This window comes from Strigops habroptila, chromosome 2 (assembly GCF_004027225.2).
Source record: "Strigops habroptila isolate Jane chromosome 2, bStrHab1.2.pri, whole genome shotgun sequence".
Classification (NCBI taxonomy): Eukaryota; Metazoa; Chordata; class Aves; order Psittaciformes; family Psittacidae; genus Strigops; species Strigops habroptila.
Window position 1 is genome coordinate 34,687,644 of NC_044278.2, and position 15,354 is coordinate 34,702,997.

General features: G+C 38.7%; 1 protein-coding gene and 1 long non-coding RNA gene across 19 annotated transcripts in view; both read right to left on the reverse strand.

The window, feature by feature from the left end:
* KDM6A (lysine demethylase 6A) overlaps positions 1-15,354 on the reverse strand; it is a 156,555-nt gene that overhangs the window by 20,973 nt on the left and 120,228 nt on the right. For all 18 annotated transcript variants that reach the window (XR_003990028.1, XR_003990026.1, XR_003990029.1 and 15 more), the window contains one exon: positions 929-1,058. Coding sequence is in view for 7 of the 18 variants with exons in the window: in XM_030476368.1 (XP_030332228.1) it covers positions 929-1,058 (130 nt within the window). In the remaining 11 variants the exon portion in view is untranslated. The remainder of the gene's footprint in view (positions 1-928; positions 1,059-15,354) is intronic.
* Positions 3,447-11,685, reverse strand: LOC115603899. The gene is made up of 2 exons (XR_003990035.1): positions 10,556-11,685; positions 3,447-10,492 (listed from the first exon to the last, which is right to left on the reverse strand). It is a non-coding gene; the product is annotated as an uncharacterized LOC115603899 (long non-coding RNA).

Here is a 15,354-nt window from a genome sequence, read left to right on the forward strand (position 1 = left end):
GGTTCACTCCTGAAATTAATTTGTTACTACGATTTATTTCTTGGCATGAATTATTCCCATGTTACTTTGGCTTTTGCAACTTAGGTTTCCTTCAGTTTTTTCTTTATCTTATAGTTTTCTTGTAAATTCCCTAAATCTACAGAATTCTCTGAAGAGAAAGATAATATACTAACTTTCTTCTAAGAAGTCAAAAAAGCTAATTCTACAGATAGCGTATACAAGCAGCAGTATAATTAAAAAGACTACTCTTACAGTGTATCTCATGTTAACCAGAAAGGTTGATTTGATTTTCTTACGCCTCTGTGCACGACTGCTTCCAATTTCATCTAGCTCTCATGTCAGGCAGACTGCTTGTGTAGTATCAAACCAAAGTGCCAACTGCTTCTGGTCCTCAATTTGAGCTGACCAAACTAACTTGAGGTTTTCATGCTGGCTCTACAGACATACTGTAATTTATTCTTCTGTTTTCAAGAAAGTGGACATCTGTTACTAAGGAAATTAGCTCAAATTCTTCATAAAGGTATCATGAAGCATTAATTTCAGAACAGAAGTTTTAATTCTTGCATAAGAAAACACCATGCAGCTAAGACCTGCCTTTCCCTAATGAAGTTTTGTTCTTAATATCACCTCAGTTTTTTTTTTTTTTACTTTTTACTATATTTTGAAGGAAATCATTAGGAAAGCGTAATTACTTGCTCACTTATACCTAAAGTGTCACTTACAAAAAACATACATACGTATTTGAAAGATAGTGCGCTGCATCTAATGACTTGTTTTGCTTATTCTGCCAATATTTTGAGTATTAAAAAACCCTCAAAAATATCTGAAGCGGTTTTTCAGATATGTATTTTTTCAGACATGTAATTCAGATATCCGAACACTTACAAAAGGCAGTCAGCAATGTACTTCTACTATGAGATTTACTTACATAAATACTAGGTGTAGGTGGATTCAGCTTGTCCTTTGGCAAGGGAGGGTACGGTGGAGGCGGTGGTCGTGGAGGTGGGCATTTATCCAACAGAATACTACTGTTGGATAAGCCATTTTTACCCAGATTCCTAAAAGGAAAAAAGAGCTGCCTCTGTCAATACTCGACAGATAAAATAAATCCATATTAGTGTCATTTCTTCTGCAAAATATTGATGTATAAGGAGAAACCGTAATTCAAGATGCAAATAAAGCTCATATATTTTAATCAAGAATTCCCAGTGTATAATTTGATATAATTTAAAATAATTCCCACTCTGCCTGCCAAATCTGCAACATCACCACTATGAGTTAAAAATATAACCATTTTAAATATAAGCAAGTATGATTCATTTGACAAAATTTAACAGAAAAAGCAGGTTTCAACTAGGAACAGCAAAGAACCTTTCTAGGTCAGCACTGGCTGGTGGGTATCAATTCACAGCAGTTGAGATAACACAGTCTGGTAATGCTGTGCACAGCACCGTAGCAGAGCACAAAGTCAGAAAATGACAATGCTTCAGCTAAAAAAATGCTGAGTCACAAAACCAGCTACAACTACACTAATGACACTAAATTGAACAACCACCTACCCCTATCTGACTTAAGCATTTCAAAGCCAGGAGGAGCCACTGCTGCATAATCCATTTGTTTGAGCAACAGAGGAAAGGACCTACCCCAGCTGCTGTTACCTCATCTCAAAATCCCACAAAATGGGATGTTTCTAAAGCATAATGTAGTCATGTACCTTTGTAAAACTCACCGGTTAGGGAAAAGTTGTTCTGGTAACAAGAGTCTTCAGCAGAAAACACATCTGGCTTACATTAAACTCCCAGCAATACAGCTTGTCTCAAACAGACAAACTATGACACTGGCACTGAGGAACACTGTAGAACATGTCAGACCACTGCTTCAAATCAAGCTACCACAAGCCACTAGTAAGATGGACTTGGGGTGTGAGATCAGATCAGACTGACTGTTATGACAAACACTTTAAAGAAAATGAGCATCTGATGTACCCCATCAAGCTGCAGCAATGATGAGCATCCTGAGAAACCAGTGCTCATCACAACTAACAAGTCAGTCGTTCGTTTCAGAACTTATGCCAGCTTTCTAACTCATACGTTGTTCTCCCCTGACGGAAGATCAGAGCAATACAGAGGGAGACATATTCAACAACCGTCTCCAAAGCACGCCTGTCAAAAAACCAAACGCAGCTTATTCCCTGTGCTAGGTTAAGTCTAATGCCAGAAGAGATTGCAACTTCAAAGAAACTGAGAAAACAATACAGAAGTTTTGCTTAGGCAAAAAATTCACTGACCAATGCTTAATGTTTGATGTAGTTCTTGCAAAACCCTATTGTCCCTACAAAAAAAAAAACCAAACCACCACCAAAACAAAAAAACAAAACCAAAAGCCCACAACAAAAAAACGCCAAACAAAACAACAAACAAACAAAAAAAACCACACAGGAAAAAAACATGGCAAAAAACCCCCATGAACACCATGAAATAAAATCACCATCACCCAAAGAAATTTATCGACCACAGCTGCATGAATTCAAACCACCTATACACAGTGAAACTATAATCTGAAACTATAATCTTTGCATTACCAAACTGAGAAATAAAATCGAGAAAAGCAAATGTAAAGTATTAAAAATCAAAGCGAGCTTTGACAAAATTCAGTCTGCATTGATAAACAGTTCTCAGGCGCCTACCGATCCAAAAAAGATGAGAAAGACTGAACCTGAAGAAAAAGGGACATTGCTCAGAATTAGCGCGACTTAAGCTACTGTAGTCACAAGGAGATAATCACCACAGCGAAAGCCCAGGAAAACCAGGGTATGAGGGGTTTTCGTGGAAGGGGGACTACAGAGGAAGGAGAAACTCCTGTACGCTTCGAGAAACAGGTCTCGAAAGGCAAAGGAGATTGAGAAGAAAGCAGACAGTACAGAGGAAAAGATCAGATGAACGAAGATATCTCAAACCCAGCACTTGAAGCTGATACTACCAAATGTATGCCACAGTTTCCTATTAAGTTACTAAAACCCTGTGTGGAAATTTCGAGAGGGGAAAGGGGCCAAAGAAAAGCAAAGCTGAGAAAACGCTCATAATTCAAGTGGCACAGGAAACAGATGGGCAGAGTATTTAAAGTTGTCTTTAACAGACCAGTTTCACTCTTTTTTTTTTTTTTTTTACTATGAATCAGAATGACTTACTATTAATAACAATGCAAGAGAGCTATTAAAAAATAACGCTGTAATTAATAGTGTGCAAAACAGAACAGAAATTAAAAAAACCCCAAAAAACAGAGTACTAAAAAGATTTGGTACTGGCATCTGAAATGGTGTGAGTGTCCATGGCCAGCCGCTCCACCTCTGGAAATACAGAACTACAGCCAGTGCAAGGAAAGGGAAAGACTCTTTTTGACCACAGCAACCATGAGGAAAATCTCACATATCTCTTTTCATGACTGTATTTTTTTTTTGTGAGAGGATTTCATACTGGCTGAAAGAGGCAACAGATGCCAACGCTCAAAAAAAAAAAAGCTTGAATTAGGTCCCCAAATGAAACTGGATGCCCAGTAACCAACAATGCCATGATGGAGGAATGAAGAGAACAGACTTCATTCATTTAAATTGACTTTCCAGAGGGAATTGGCTTTTCACAGACTGCACAGGCAGGAGAACACCCTTTACTCCTGCAGAGTGGGAAAAGGCGGCAGGAGCAGCTGCCAGCCTCAGAAAGGAAAGGACAGGGGTGCACAGTGATGTGTAGCATTGTCCTGAGCCAAACCTGCAGCTCTCTATCCACTGCAGTCTGCTCCATGGGTAAAGGCAACAACTCATGCACTGTTTTACCCTGAGGACCAAACTCAAACTGCCATCTGTGCTTATAAGCAACTATAGATAAAACAGGTGCCTCGATTTCATGTAACTATGGGAGCTCTTTGAATAATCAGTTATCAAATTCATTGAAATATACCTTTATTTTTCCATTTTACTGCTTTGTAGGATACATTCCAACAGCCTTCTCAAAACAGTTTACAGCCTTCAGTCTTAGAGAATAACTTCTCCTCAGGCTGTACCAAACCATGCAGTTAAAAGAGAAGCAGAGGTGCGACCCATTTTGCTCTGCAGTAGTCACCCGTCCTCTTCATTATAGAGAACTCACGCTGCAGTCTGTGCTTTTAGCAAATATTAACACAAATAATGTTATCTAGGGATTTCTTGACAAATGGAGACTAATGGCTTAGCCTGAGATGACTCCTTCATCAGTCTACCACATTTCTCTAGAGTTTACTATTTTCACTGCATGGACAACCCAGTAGTTTATTCTGCAGCTGGGATGTCCCTTCCCCATGGGAAGATGGACTCCAGCTGCTCCAGCCTTAGAGACTCCCCCATCAGAGTCCTACAGCGCTATCAAAACCTACATAAGAAAGACCAAAATCTGATTCCAAGGCAATATTACTGAAACATTTACAATTACATGAAACTTACCAAGTAGCTGCTATATACTTTATAGGTACTGCATTGACTTTGCATCATCCCAGTTGACTAAAAAAAGATACCATGCAAGTTTAAAGCCAACTGTGTTGCACAGCTGTATTAATTTTAACTCTATTACGCAAACTCTCAACCACACCAAGAACATTAAAGTTAACATGATAAAACTTATGTTCTGAGAACCAGGAATCATTATCTTTAATTACTATCCTTTACATTTATTAAATTAGTTACCTCAATAATTCTATTATTTTGTTTAAGCCTAATGTCACTGAGAGGGTTAAATCTATTTCTCAGAAAGCAGTTACATGGTGCTTTTCAAGTTCTCTGGAACTTTTTCTGGTTTCCAAGAACTATTAAAAAAAATAATCTGTATGAACAACAAACAGCAATTCTCTGGCCTGCTCTTTCAGAGCTCATGGTTATGTGTTTTTCAGGTCTCTGACTTAAAAATGCCAAGTTTAACTACTGTATAACCTTCTCCTTGATAATTGTGAAAACTAAAAGCATGTTATCATACATCCCATGATGTGAACTTTGTATCTGCCTTTTTCCCAAGCACGGAACAAAAATATTTACTGAACTGTCTTGCCTCTATTGACTATTCTGATAGCTCTGTGCAGCCATAACACATTACTGGCTTTTGTGTTTTTAATTTTTCATTCTTGGCCATAGTTTCCTCTTCCAAACTTCATTTCTGAGTTTTCAGGAACTCTTTGCTTCGGCACTTTAAAAAATATTTGTCCTTTTTGTTTTTAATTGAAAGACTGACTTTTCAATGATAATGAAAAGTTCCTAAACAATTTGCAGTTAGCTGTACCTTTGGATTTTAGGCATACTTTACTGGCCCAAACAAAAGTTACAATCATCTGCATTTAAGCAGTTATTTTTGTTGTGAAGTCAAGTCTGTTTAAGAGATTGAGGATTATCTGCACGAGAATTAACAAGCTTTTTACTGCTCAAGAGATTATAGTTATTCTGAAGAACAAACTTAACACCCTCTCTTCCCCAAATAAAAATCACATTAACATGAATATAAAGAACTGTGGATTTATGTGACACTCTATCTCAAATCTATCAGAATTAAACAATCTATGAAGAAGAATGAACAAAACATTTTAAAAATGTGCCTGCAGAAGAAATCAGTTGAAGCACTGGAATGCACAGTACATACTCAACCCAGCCGTGATCCAGAACACAAATACCCAGGCCTTAACAATTAGTGGATACTATTAACTCCTTTCATACTGCAAGTTATTACAAAACCACAGAAAAATGTCTGTCAACACCTATCGCCCTGGGAAGGAGTTGGTTACTCTCGATGCCTCAGTTGGGCTCTCTGAGGCTTACCTCCCCAAGCTCCTTCTGTACCCAGGAGAGAGGGAGGTGAGCTCTCCAAGGGGAATATAAAGAAGTCAAGTCAAGCTTACATTATGCTTAAATGCAAGTAATGCCAGATAATTATACAACCTGTTTATCACGCAATTCTCTACCCCAGCCTTTCACAACCACGTAGCTGCTGGCAATACTCCCAGGGATCTTTCTTTTTAAACCTACAGAAAATCCTACAATAGAATTGTGGATTTTCTCATTATGCAAATGTATTTCTAATAATTTTTGAATTCTGTTCTGGTTTTGACCTCAATAGTATAGGTTGGCAGTGAATTTCATAGGTTAATTATATGTTATGTAAGAAGTAATGTTCCTTTTCTCCTTTTGCTAATGACTTCTACATCTTTCCTTTCTATTTAATTTGCTAATCACCTTGTTCTTAGGCTGTAAGACAAACAGAATCACATACATAACTTATGTAAGAAAAGCAAGAAAAGCATTATAACAATTGGCACCAAACTTTCTCATACACTTGCCTTCCCCCTAAACGATAAATTTTTCCTTTTTTTTTTTTTTTTATTTCCAGATAATTCTGCTTCCCATCTGCAGATTTCTGTATTTGTCTTTTGAAACAAAACAGAATGTCTTACTCTAAGCAGGGCTTAGCTTGTGAAATCACAATATTTCAAATTTTTTTCTTAAAGCTTTTGCTATGGTGAAGCTGACTTGCCAGAAGTAATGTGCCTTTAGAGCAACTGAACAATTTTGCCTTCGAGCCAAAAAAGTCCTTTGCTTACAGACAAAGAAACCTCCCAATAAAACGAGAATTGCTTTTGTTGGTTTTTTTTTAAGAACAAAACACAAACTTAATCCAGCTCCTTTCTCCACAAAGTACTTCCCCTTACACAGATTTAGGCTCTTTGCCTTTGGACTGCACAGTTCCCAAACCAGTGATTCACTAATTGACTTCACAAAGCAGGCTTAATTGCCAAGGAGCAGCACCTTCAGGAAGATCAGCCCAAGTTTGCTTCTGCTCCAGGCTTCAACACAGAGCTCACGCAGCAAGATGTCTGCACACTGTAGCCTCTACACTGCTTTTCCCACTCTGCCTGAAGCTTAGTCCCCATGCCTGTGTACATGCTTGCCATTAATCAGACCCTTTTCCAGACTGTTTAACCCAGACCATCTTCTGTTTGCTGTCCTATACTCTTCTCTTTTTTACAAAGTTCCTTGAGAGTCAGCTAATCTCTCTTCCAATCCTATAACTTCATTTTCTCAATGAATTGCTCTCTACTCTCCTGTTTTTTTCCACACCAAGCAAAAAGAACTATAAAAAAGCATGCTAGCCCCTTTTAATATGCATTACCATCAAGCCTACACCTCTCATTTGCCTTCCCAGCTAACCCAAATTGGTAAAGCTTTCAAGTTCAGAAATGCCTTATGAGTTTTCAAATTAGTCTTTCCATATACCACCATAAAAATGACAACACCAACTCTGAGCTGATATGAAGTTGCCCAGTTATCTGGGCTCTTTAGAATTGTTTGAGAATCTCTTGTACGGACTTAGTCATTATCAAACAAAAGTGTTGTTTGAAGCTTTGCCTGTTCTTTCAAGGCTGAGAACAGGCTTTAATAAATAATGATAAAAAAATATCAACTGAGCTATTCCTTCTTTCTTTTATGAGAAACAAAACAAGTCAATTCAGGAACTTATCTACACTGCTTAAAGGAAGGACTTGACTTTCTGTCGGTTTTGGAAAAGGCAAGTGGTGGACCCTCTTAACTGAGATGGATACTGGATTTTTAACATCACTCCTCCAGGATGTTAATGAGGTGCACCAGTTGAAACACAGACCTAGAAATCTGCTGGTTTCACTTCAGCAGAAATAAACAGCTCAAGTGTTAAATCTCAAGTCTTGTGATGATGTTTCATTCTCCTTTCCTTCTGAAAGGATTGCTCACAGGGAAAAGATACTTACAGTTCTAAGAGTACAGAAAAGAGCTTTTGATAACAGTCTTTTTGAGACCTGATACACAACTAGACAAAGCAGCACACTCTTTTTTTCCCTCCACGTATTCACAATCGGCTTTTCTATTAACAAACTCAGAGCAGTTATTCCTACCATATTTTCTTCTTTCATTCACACAGTTTTCATTTATGCTCAAAATTATTTATTTATTTATTTTTAATGACCTTAAGAGGGGATTTTCTCTAGGAATCTAAGGAAGGATAATTAATTTAATCGTACACTCTCTTATCTGTTATTTTGCTCAGAGGCTTAAAGGAATTTAGTTTATTATGTAGACTGTTTACCAAACATAGTAATTCAGTTGTTTTATAACCACCTTAAAATTTACTGTTGCAATCAGTTTTATTGGTAGGACAGACTAACCAAATCACACTTACATTTTCCAGAATCACCTCCTCAATTCTCTTTCATCCATACACTCCAACAGCAGTTTAACAAGATGAGCATATTTGTTACCCTATTTGTTCTCCAGAACAGCATCGTAATGAGATTTGCATATTTTATTCCATTGCTCAGCCACTGCATTTCTAAATTCCTTGTAGCTTTTCAATGAACACTGTCTAGCCCTTCAAGGGAAGCTCCTTGCAGAAGTATCAACTGCTATGCCACCACTTTCTGTCTGACCCCTTCTCAGCCTCCTAAACAACTTCATTTCACTGCATGAATAGAACAGGTCTCTGTTAAATATTTCCTCAACATTCTCACCCAGGAAGATGGATATAAAGAAACTTTTCAGCCTCTGCAATGATCCTGCCCTACTTAAGCGCTCACTGTAGTCTCTGGCAAAACAAAACATTTACTAAGTATTTTTCCACTGACCAGACAACCTATTCACATATAACAAAAAAAGGATCAAATGGAGTTTTCTGTTTGGCATATTCTGCATCTTATGATACAAAGCATCTCCATTCACCTAATGCCTTCACTTGAGTGGCTTTTATTAAGATGACACTTGTTTACATAATGCAAAATTACAAACTCCCAGCATTTATTTTTGCCTACTTCCATTTTGCTTTACTGTAATGCGTGATTTTTGGATCCCTTTTCTAATAATTGCTTTTACCTTAAAAACCACCAAACTTCCATGTATCTGATGTTCCTTTGTTTTTAAGCAACAAGCAAAATATTAGGAACATTAACAAACAAGTCAGGTTTTGGTGGTTAGTATTACCATGCTGCTTCCTGATAAAATCCCTTCAGTGAGAAGAATAATTTCATTATACTGCAGTTCACTATCCTGTAGTAGGTTAACTGTAGTTACATTGTGAATCAACTCTTGCACATTACTTAATCCCGAATTGCTAATAATTTGGGGTCTTTTGTGTTCTAAGCACAAATAAACCTGTATGGCCTAAGAGATGTAAAAAAATGGCTTCTTTTAGACAAGACTTTCTTTTAAACCTGGAGCATCTGAAAAAAAGATTATTTAACAAACATACTTCTGAGGAATTTCTATGTGAATTACAAGTAACATAAACAATCTGGTTTTGAAGTAAGCATATAGTAAACAGAGCCAAATGCAGAATAATCAGGAGGGGAAAAAAATATTAATCTAGAGCCCCAGCTATAAAAAAAGCAAACTACATCCACCTGTTCCACCTGCCAAAATGTCTTTTTTTTTTTTTTTCCTCCCTAGAGAATACCATCAGGACACTAGGACAGACTGCATCAAGTAAGTATTGTCAGAGAGCAAGAAAAATATGCCAGAAGATAAGAGAATATCATTACCCACATTAGAGATGAAGCTGGAATGTCTTTCTGAACATACTGAATGAAATAAGGGTATGTACGTAACGACTGGCAAATATTAATGCATTTAAGGCTCCAATATGTAACAACTATTACTACAGGACAATACCCCTCTCCCTGTGCATGAAGACTATTCTAGCACAGTTGTTTGGGAGTTTGACTGTTTTGTAAAGGCTAAAAAACCCACAACTAAAACCCAACAAATTTTCAGGTTTTCTACTGCTGATAGCTTTCCTGCATTTTTTACAGTAAGTCTAAAAATCAACATCTTTAGTCACAAATTCACTTTTGTATTTTAAGATACCACTTACAGAGATAGCACCCAAATGAATTAGCACTGCATTACCTTACACTGTGTTAAAATAAAGGCTAACATGCAGTATTGAAGTTCACAGTATCTGATACATTAGTATATAAGCATCTTCTGTTCTACTGTGTGTAAAGGTTGACTTACTTTGCGAGTAAGCAAAGCTTTCAGCAGCCAGTATTCTCCCCTCTAGACCTTTTCCCCTACGTCAATCATGCACGCAGTATCCACGACAAGGATGTTCTCCCCAGAGCTCTGCTCCTGAGCTCTCACATACGTGCATGCACACCTTCAAACTCTACACATTCTAAAACAAAGCAAGAGCTAATCAACTACTTAGTACATGGCTGGGATAGCCTTGTCCTCAAATTTATGCATGTAAACTTTAGGCATGTACATTTTAGGCTTATCTTAAAATTGTTGCAACTGTTACCTTGTTGCCAGTCCCACAAAATTTCTCAGAATCTATTATTATTATTAGTAGTAGTAGTAGTATACATATTCAGACACTTGCCAGCAAGCATATTTTGACTACGAGAGAGCCTGTCTCCAAACTTCGCGAAAGTAGTCCCAGCCCAGACTAAAGTATTTCTTGACCTCCATAAAGCATTTCTTGACCTCCATAAAGCATTTCTTGACCTCCATAAAGCATTTCTTGACCTCCAAGTTGCTAAAAAACCCCCAAGTCTCTCCTCCCATCACTCATTTATCTTTATTATCCAGCTTCTAAGTCCTCTGTCTTGCTGAATTAAGGCGCAGACAGGCTGAAGAGGGAGCTCTCAATCTCTACTCAATAAGAAAGACAGTAAAAGGCACATCTTTTTAAGCTGTCTGCAAAACACATGGGGCAAAGTATTAGCTTACCTCCCTTGAAAAATGGTAATTACATGAGCCTGGGAAAAAATAATGACTATACTGAAACACTGCAGAGAAAGACAAGAGACCTCATAACCATGTTAGGAAGTGCTTTTTTAAGGGTCAGTACTTCATAATTAGGGCCCCTAAATACAGTTAGAAACTTTTATGTAGCATTCAAAGCAAAACTTGTTATCATCCCAGAGAGTAAGCTAAAGAAAGGGCAGTGGCAGTATCTGGCCAAGCAAAAAGTAAAGATGACATGTAGGTCACGGCAAAGATCTATAGCTTCTGGCTCTGCTTAAAACTCCACCTGTCTGCACCGAATTCACAAGCTGGAGCTGGAGTCTGTCAACAGACTTTGGCAGGCAGATTTTTCTGCCTCTCCTTAGACAAGGTGCAGCTAAGAGCTCAGTGGCAGTGCTCAGCTGTGCCTGTGACCTGCTGCAAAACCTGCTGTCAGCACATGGGCCTGGGCGAGAACTACTGAGCCCAAACTGCAGATCTCACCTGTAAAGAGCTTGATAAACAGCATACTGAAACAATCAAAATGCAACATTTGACCAGAGGAATATACTTCCCATTACTCTCCCAAGAAAGCTGCATTCAAATTTCTGCTTAGCAAATTCTGAAGACACAGATCAGCTGAACTTCAAGAAAGAACTTTGAGTCTGTAACAATCTTTTATGCATATCTGCAATGCACTCATCCTAACACCATACACAGAAGCTATTTTTATACTTCTATCAGCAAGAACACATACACAGTCCTAATTAAAAAAAGCTGTTAAGCTCTTCATTTTTATGAATGCAGTAAGATGTAGAAACTTCACTTGAAAATGAACATTACAATATAAGACAAAATCTGGAAGATCACAAAATAAAATCCCTATAGTTTGGGGTTTTTTTCTCTCTGGACTCGCTCCAGTAGGTCCACATCCCTCTTGTGTTGAGGGCCTCAGAGCTGAACGCAGTAAGAAGAGCAGAGTAGAGGGGCAGGATCACCTCCCTTGACCTGCTGGTCACACTTCTTTTGATGCGGCCCAGCATACAGTTTGCTTTCTGGGCTGCGAGTGCACACTGTCGGCTCATGTTCATCAACCAGCACCCCCAAGTCCTTCTCCTCAAGGCTGCTCTCAATCCATTCTCCGCCCAACCTGTAGCTGTGCCTGGCATTGGTCTGACCTAGGTACAGGACCTTGCACTTGGCCCTGTTGAACTTCATGATCTATACCATAATCAGTATCAGTCATCAAATCCCAGTATATTAGAACCTAGTAACTCTCAATCACAGTAACAAGACACAGCTTTTTTGCATTTAGATAATTTATGTGGATGCAGTGAAAGGAGGATATAAACATGCTTTTAACACTTTTTTAACATCAGAAAGGGTAATGCTCAAAAGCATCACATTTGCTATATAATCTCGAATCAAATATTTTGGAGTAAAATACATCGAGAAGGTAAAAAGTCCAATGAGAATTCTGCCAGCAGGAAGATAAAGATGACCTTTCAACTAAAAGAACTGTAAACACAGTTCAGTATTGGAAACAGCAGTTAGAGTACAAAACAAAACATTCAATAACCATGTGCTTATGATTAAAGGGACTTCTGTTGAACTTTAAAGACATCTTATGTGACTTTTTCTCAAATGGCGACAACTGTAAGACATGGATACAGAAATTACATTCCTCTAAATGGTCATTTCAATTTCTTAGCATGTCTGGACTTCAAATAAAATTCTTTTGAGAAAGAAGGCAAATTTCTCCAAAGACTACCCGGAAAATCTAAGGACTTTGAGGCAAGTCTACATAGGGAAGGCTGGGAGCAGTTAGCACGAAGTGTGAATGTACAAAGCTAACTACTGACAGGCTCTCTGCTAGCACATGGCTATGGCCAAGAAGGCCAATGGCATCCTGGCCTGTATCAGAAATAGCGTGGCCAGCAGGACTATGTAAGTCCCCCTGTAGTCGGCACTGGTGAGGCTGCACCTCCAACACTGTTCAGTTCTGGGCCTCTCACTACAAAAAGACACTGAGGTGCTGGAGCGCGTCCAGAGCAGGGCGATGAAGAGAGTAAAGGGTCTGGAGAAGCCTTATGAGGAACAGCTGAGGGACCTGGGCTTGTTTAGCCTGGAGAAGAGGAGCCCCAGGGGGGACCTTATCGCTTTCTACAACTACCTGAAAGGAGGTTGTACTGAGGCCGGGGTAGGTCTCTTCTCCCAAGTAACAAGTGACAGGACAAGAGGCAATGGCCTCAAGTTGTGCCAGGGGAGGTTTAGACTAGATATTAGGAAAAATATCTTCAGCAAAAGGGTTGTCAAGTATTGGAACAGGCTGCGAAAGGAAGTGGTGGAGTCACCATCCCTGGAGGCATTTAAAAGATGTGCAGATGTGGCACTTAAGAGACATGGTTTAGTGGTGGACTTGGCAATGCTGGGTTGGTTAACGGCTGGACTCTTAAAGATGATCTTAAAGGTCTTTTCCAACACAAATGATTTTAAGTAAGCATGAGCTCAACCTACCTTTTAATGAGAATTAATTACTTTTGAAAAGCTTTGTCTAAACTTTGTGTCTAGTGGAGTTTGCTCCACTATCAATGGAATAAATTATCTTATGTTTAACGTTGTCGTGGTTTAAGCTGAAACCGGCACAAATGTATATTGACTGATAACATGGTGCACTAATACCGAACAGTTACAAAGCATAAACAAAGTTTACAGTTAACTAGCTTTCCCACATAGACAAAGTTTCAGTGTGTAACACAACATAAAGCTGTCTATTTCTAGGAGAGGTGACTGAATGTCTCAAACTTGTCTATGTAACATACTATACTTCTGCCTGACAGCACATTCATACTCCATAGGTACTCCAAAGCTTCATAAAGGGACCTTTACTCTTCTAAGTAAAGACAGAATTGGAAGTATTGCTGTGAGCTTTAATGGAAAATTAAGCCAGCCGCTGAAATACTTTTCCACTGTTATCACATATATTTTAAATGCTGGCACTTGTAACATTGTCCATTAAAAACTCCTACAATACTTTAAAATGCCTAAGGATTTCGCTCTGATAAAATCTGTTCAGTGATGACACAGCACAGAGCAATAATAAGAGCAACACTATAGGCAGAGCTCTGCTATTGTGCAGGATGTCTAAATATAGGGCTTGTAAGTGGTGTGGGGGGAGGAAAGTCTCAGAAGGCTGCAGAATCATCAAGTCTTAGAAAAAGACATTATTACTACTGTGGCAAAATACATCTTCCTTGATGCAGGGGAGTCTATGAAATTATCCTTTTTATTGTTAGAGGCTGTATCTAATGAAAGAGTTGGATGTGAAAGGGACTCTGAAAAATGTGCTTGCTGGATATAACCATCAAGTCCCAGCAGTCTAACTTCTGCTGGAGGTTTCTACCCTCTGACAACTATATACCAATGTCACACCAATAACCTAAACTATGCAACCCTCACAGATGCATTTCTATTTTTTTTTTTCTTTGGAAGGGTGGTGGTGGTGTTACCTGCTATTTTTGGTGACTTAACAACACTGAGATAAGAAATAAATAGCTAAGAAGCATAGAGAGATGTCAAGGCTTGGAGCCTGGTGCTTCTGTTACAATTCTTTTCAGCAAGACCACCAGAATTCCACCAGAATGTTAAGGGAATGCATTTTAGCTGAGTATATGGACACAAAATGAGCCTAATCATTCTAGTGCCAACATGCCTGTCAAGAAGATGGGACATATGCATCAGAGATGAACACCGGCACATGTAGCTGCAGTGGTTTTAAGGTATGACTGCCCTCAAGTCCACCATCCTCCTCTGCCACAGGTCACTGGCTATTGCACATGTAGGTGAATTTGCTGTATTTCTGTACCGCTATATCACTGTATGTATACCACTATAGCTTACTGTACATCTTCGCCAAAAATCACCGCTAAGAAGCATTATCTGAAACTTCTACCACATAGCCTTCCACATTCCATGCCATCCTGTATTACTAACAATGAACGCACCAGCAAATACACTGTGCAATTTGCACCATCACAGTGGAATCGTCGCCAGGTTTCCTAGTGGCTGGCCTCACCTTTTGCCTTAATCCATTACACATCTGATCTAAAATGATTTAAGCTTGCTGACTAAAGACAAAAAAAAAGACAGTAGCATACCTGCTTATTAACTGGAATATAAGATGGATCAAGACTTATACCTCTCAAAAGTCAAAACTATCCACACTGTAATGCAACAGACTCAAAACTTGCTGAAAGACTGCATTTTTAAAGCACAATCCACCACATGAATAGCTCCTATACTTGAGCTATAGGTACTGAAACCACCACTATCAAAAAAACCATCTCTACCACAGAACTGGAAGGACAAGCTGATACACCAGATGGCTGCGTGATCACTCAGAGGAACACCAACAGGCAGGAGAAATGGTCCAACAGGAATCTCATGAATTTCAGCATAGGGAAATGCCAAGTCCTGCACCAGGGGAAGAATAACCCCATGCACCGCTACATAAGAAAACAAATATTTTTACTTTAGGGGTGACCAAACACTGGAACAGCTTGTCCGGGCAGGTTGTAGAGACTCCATCCTTGGAAATA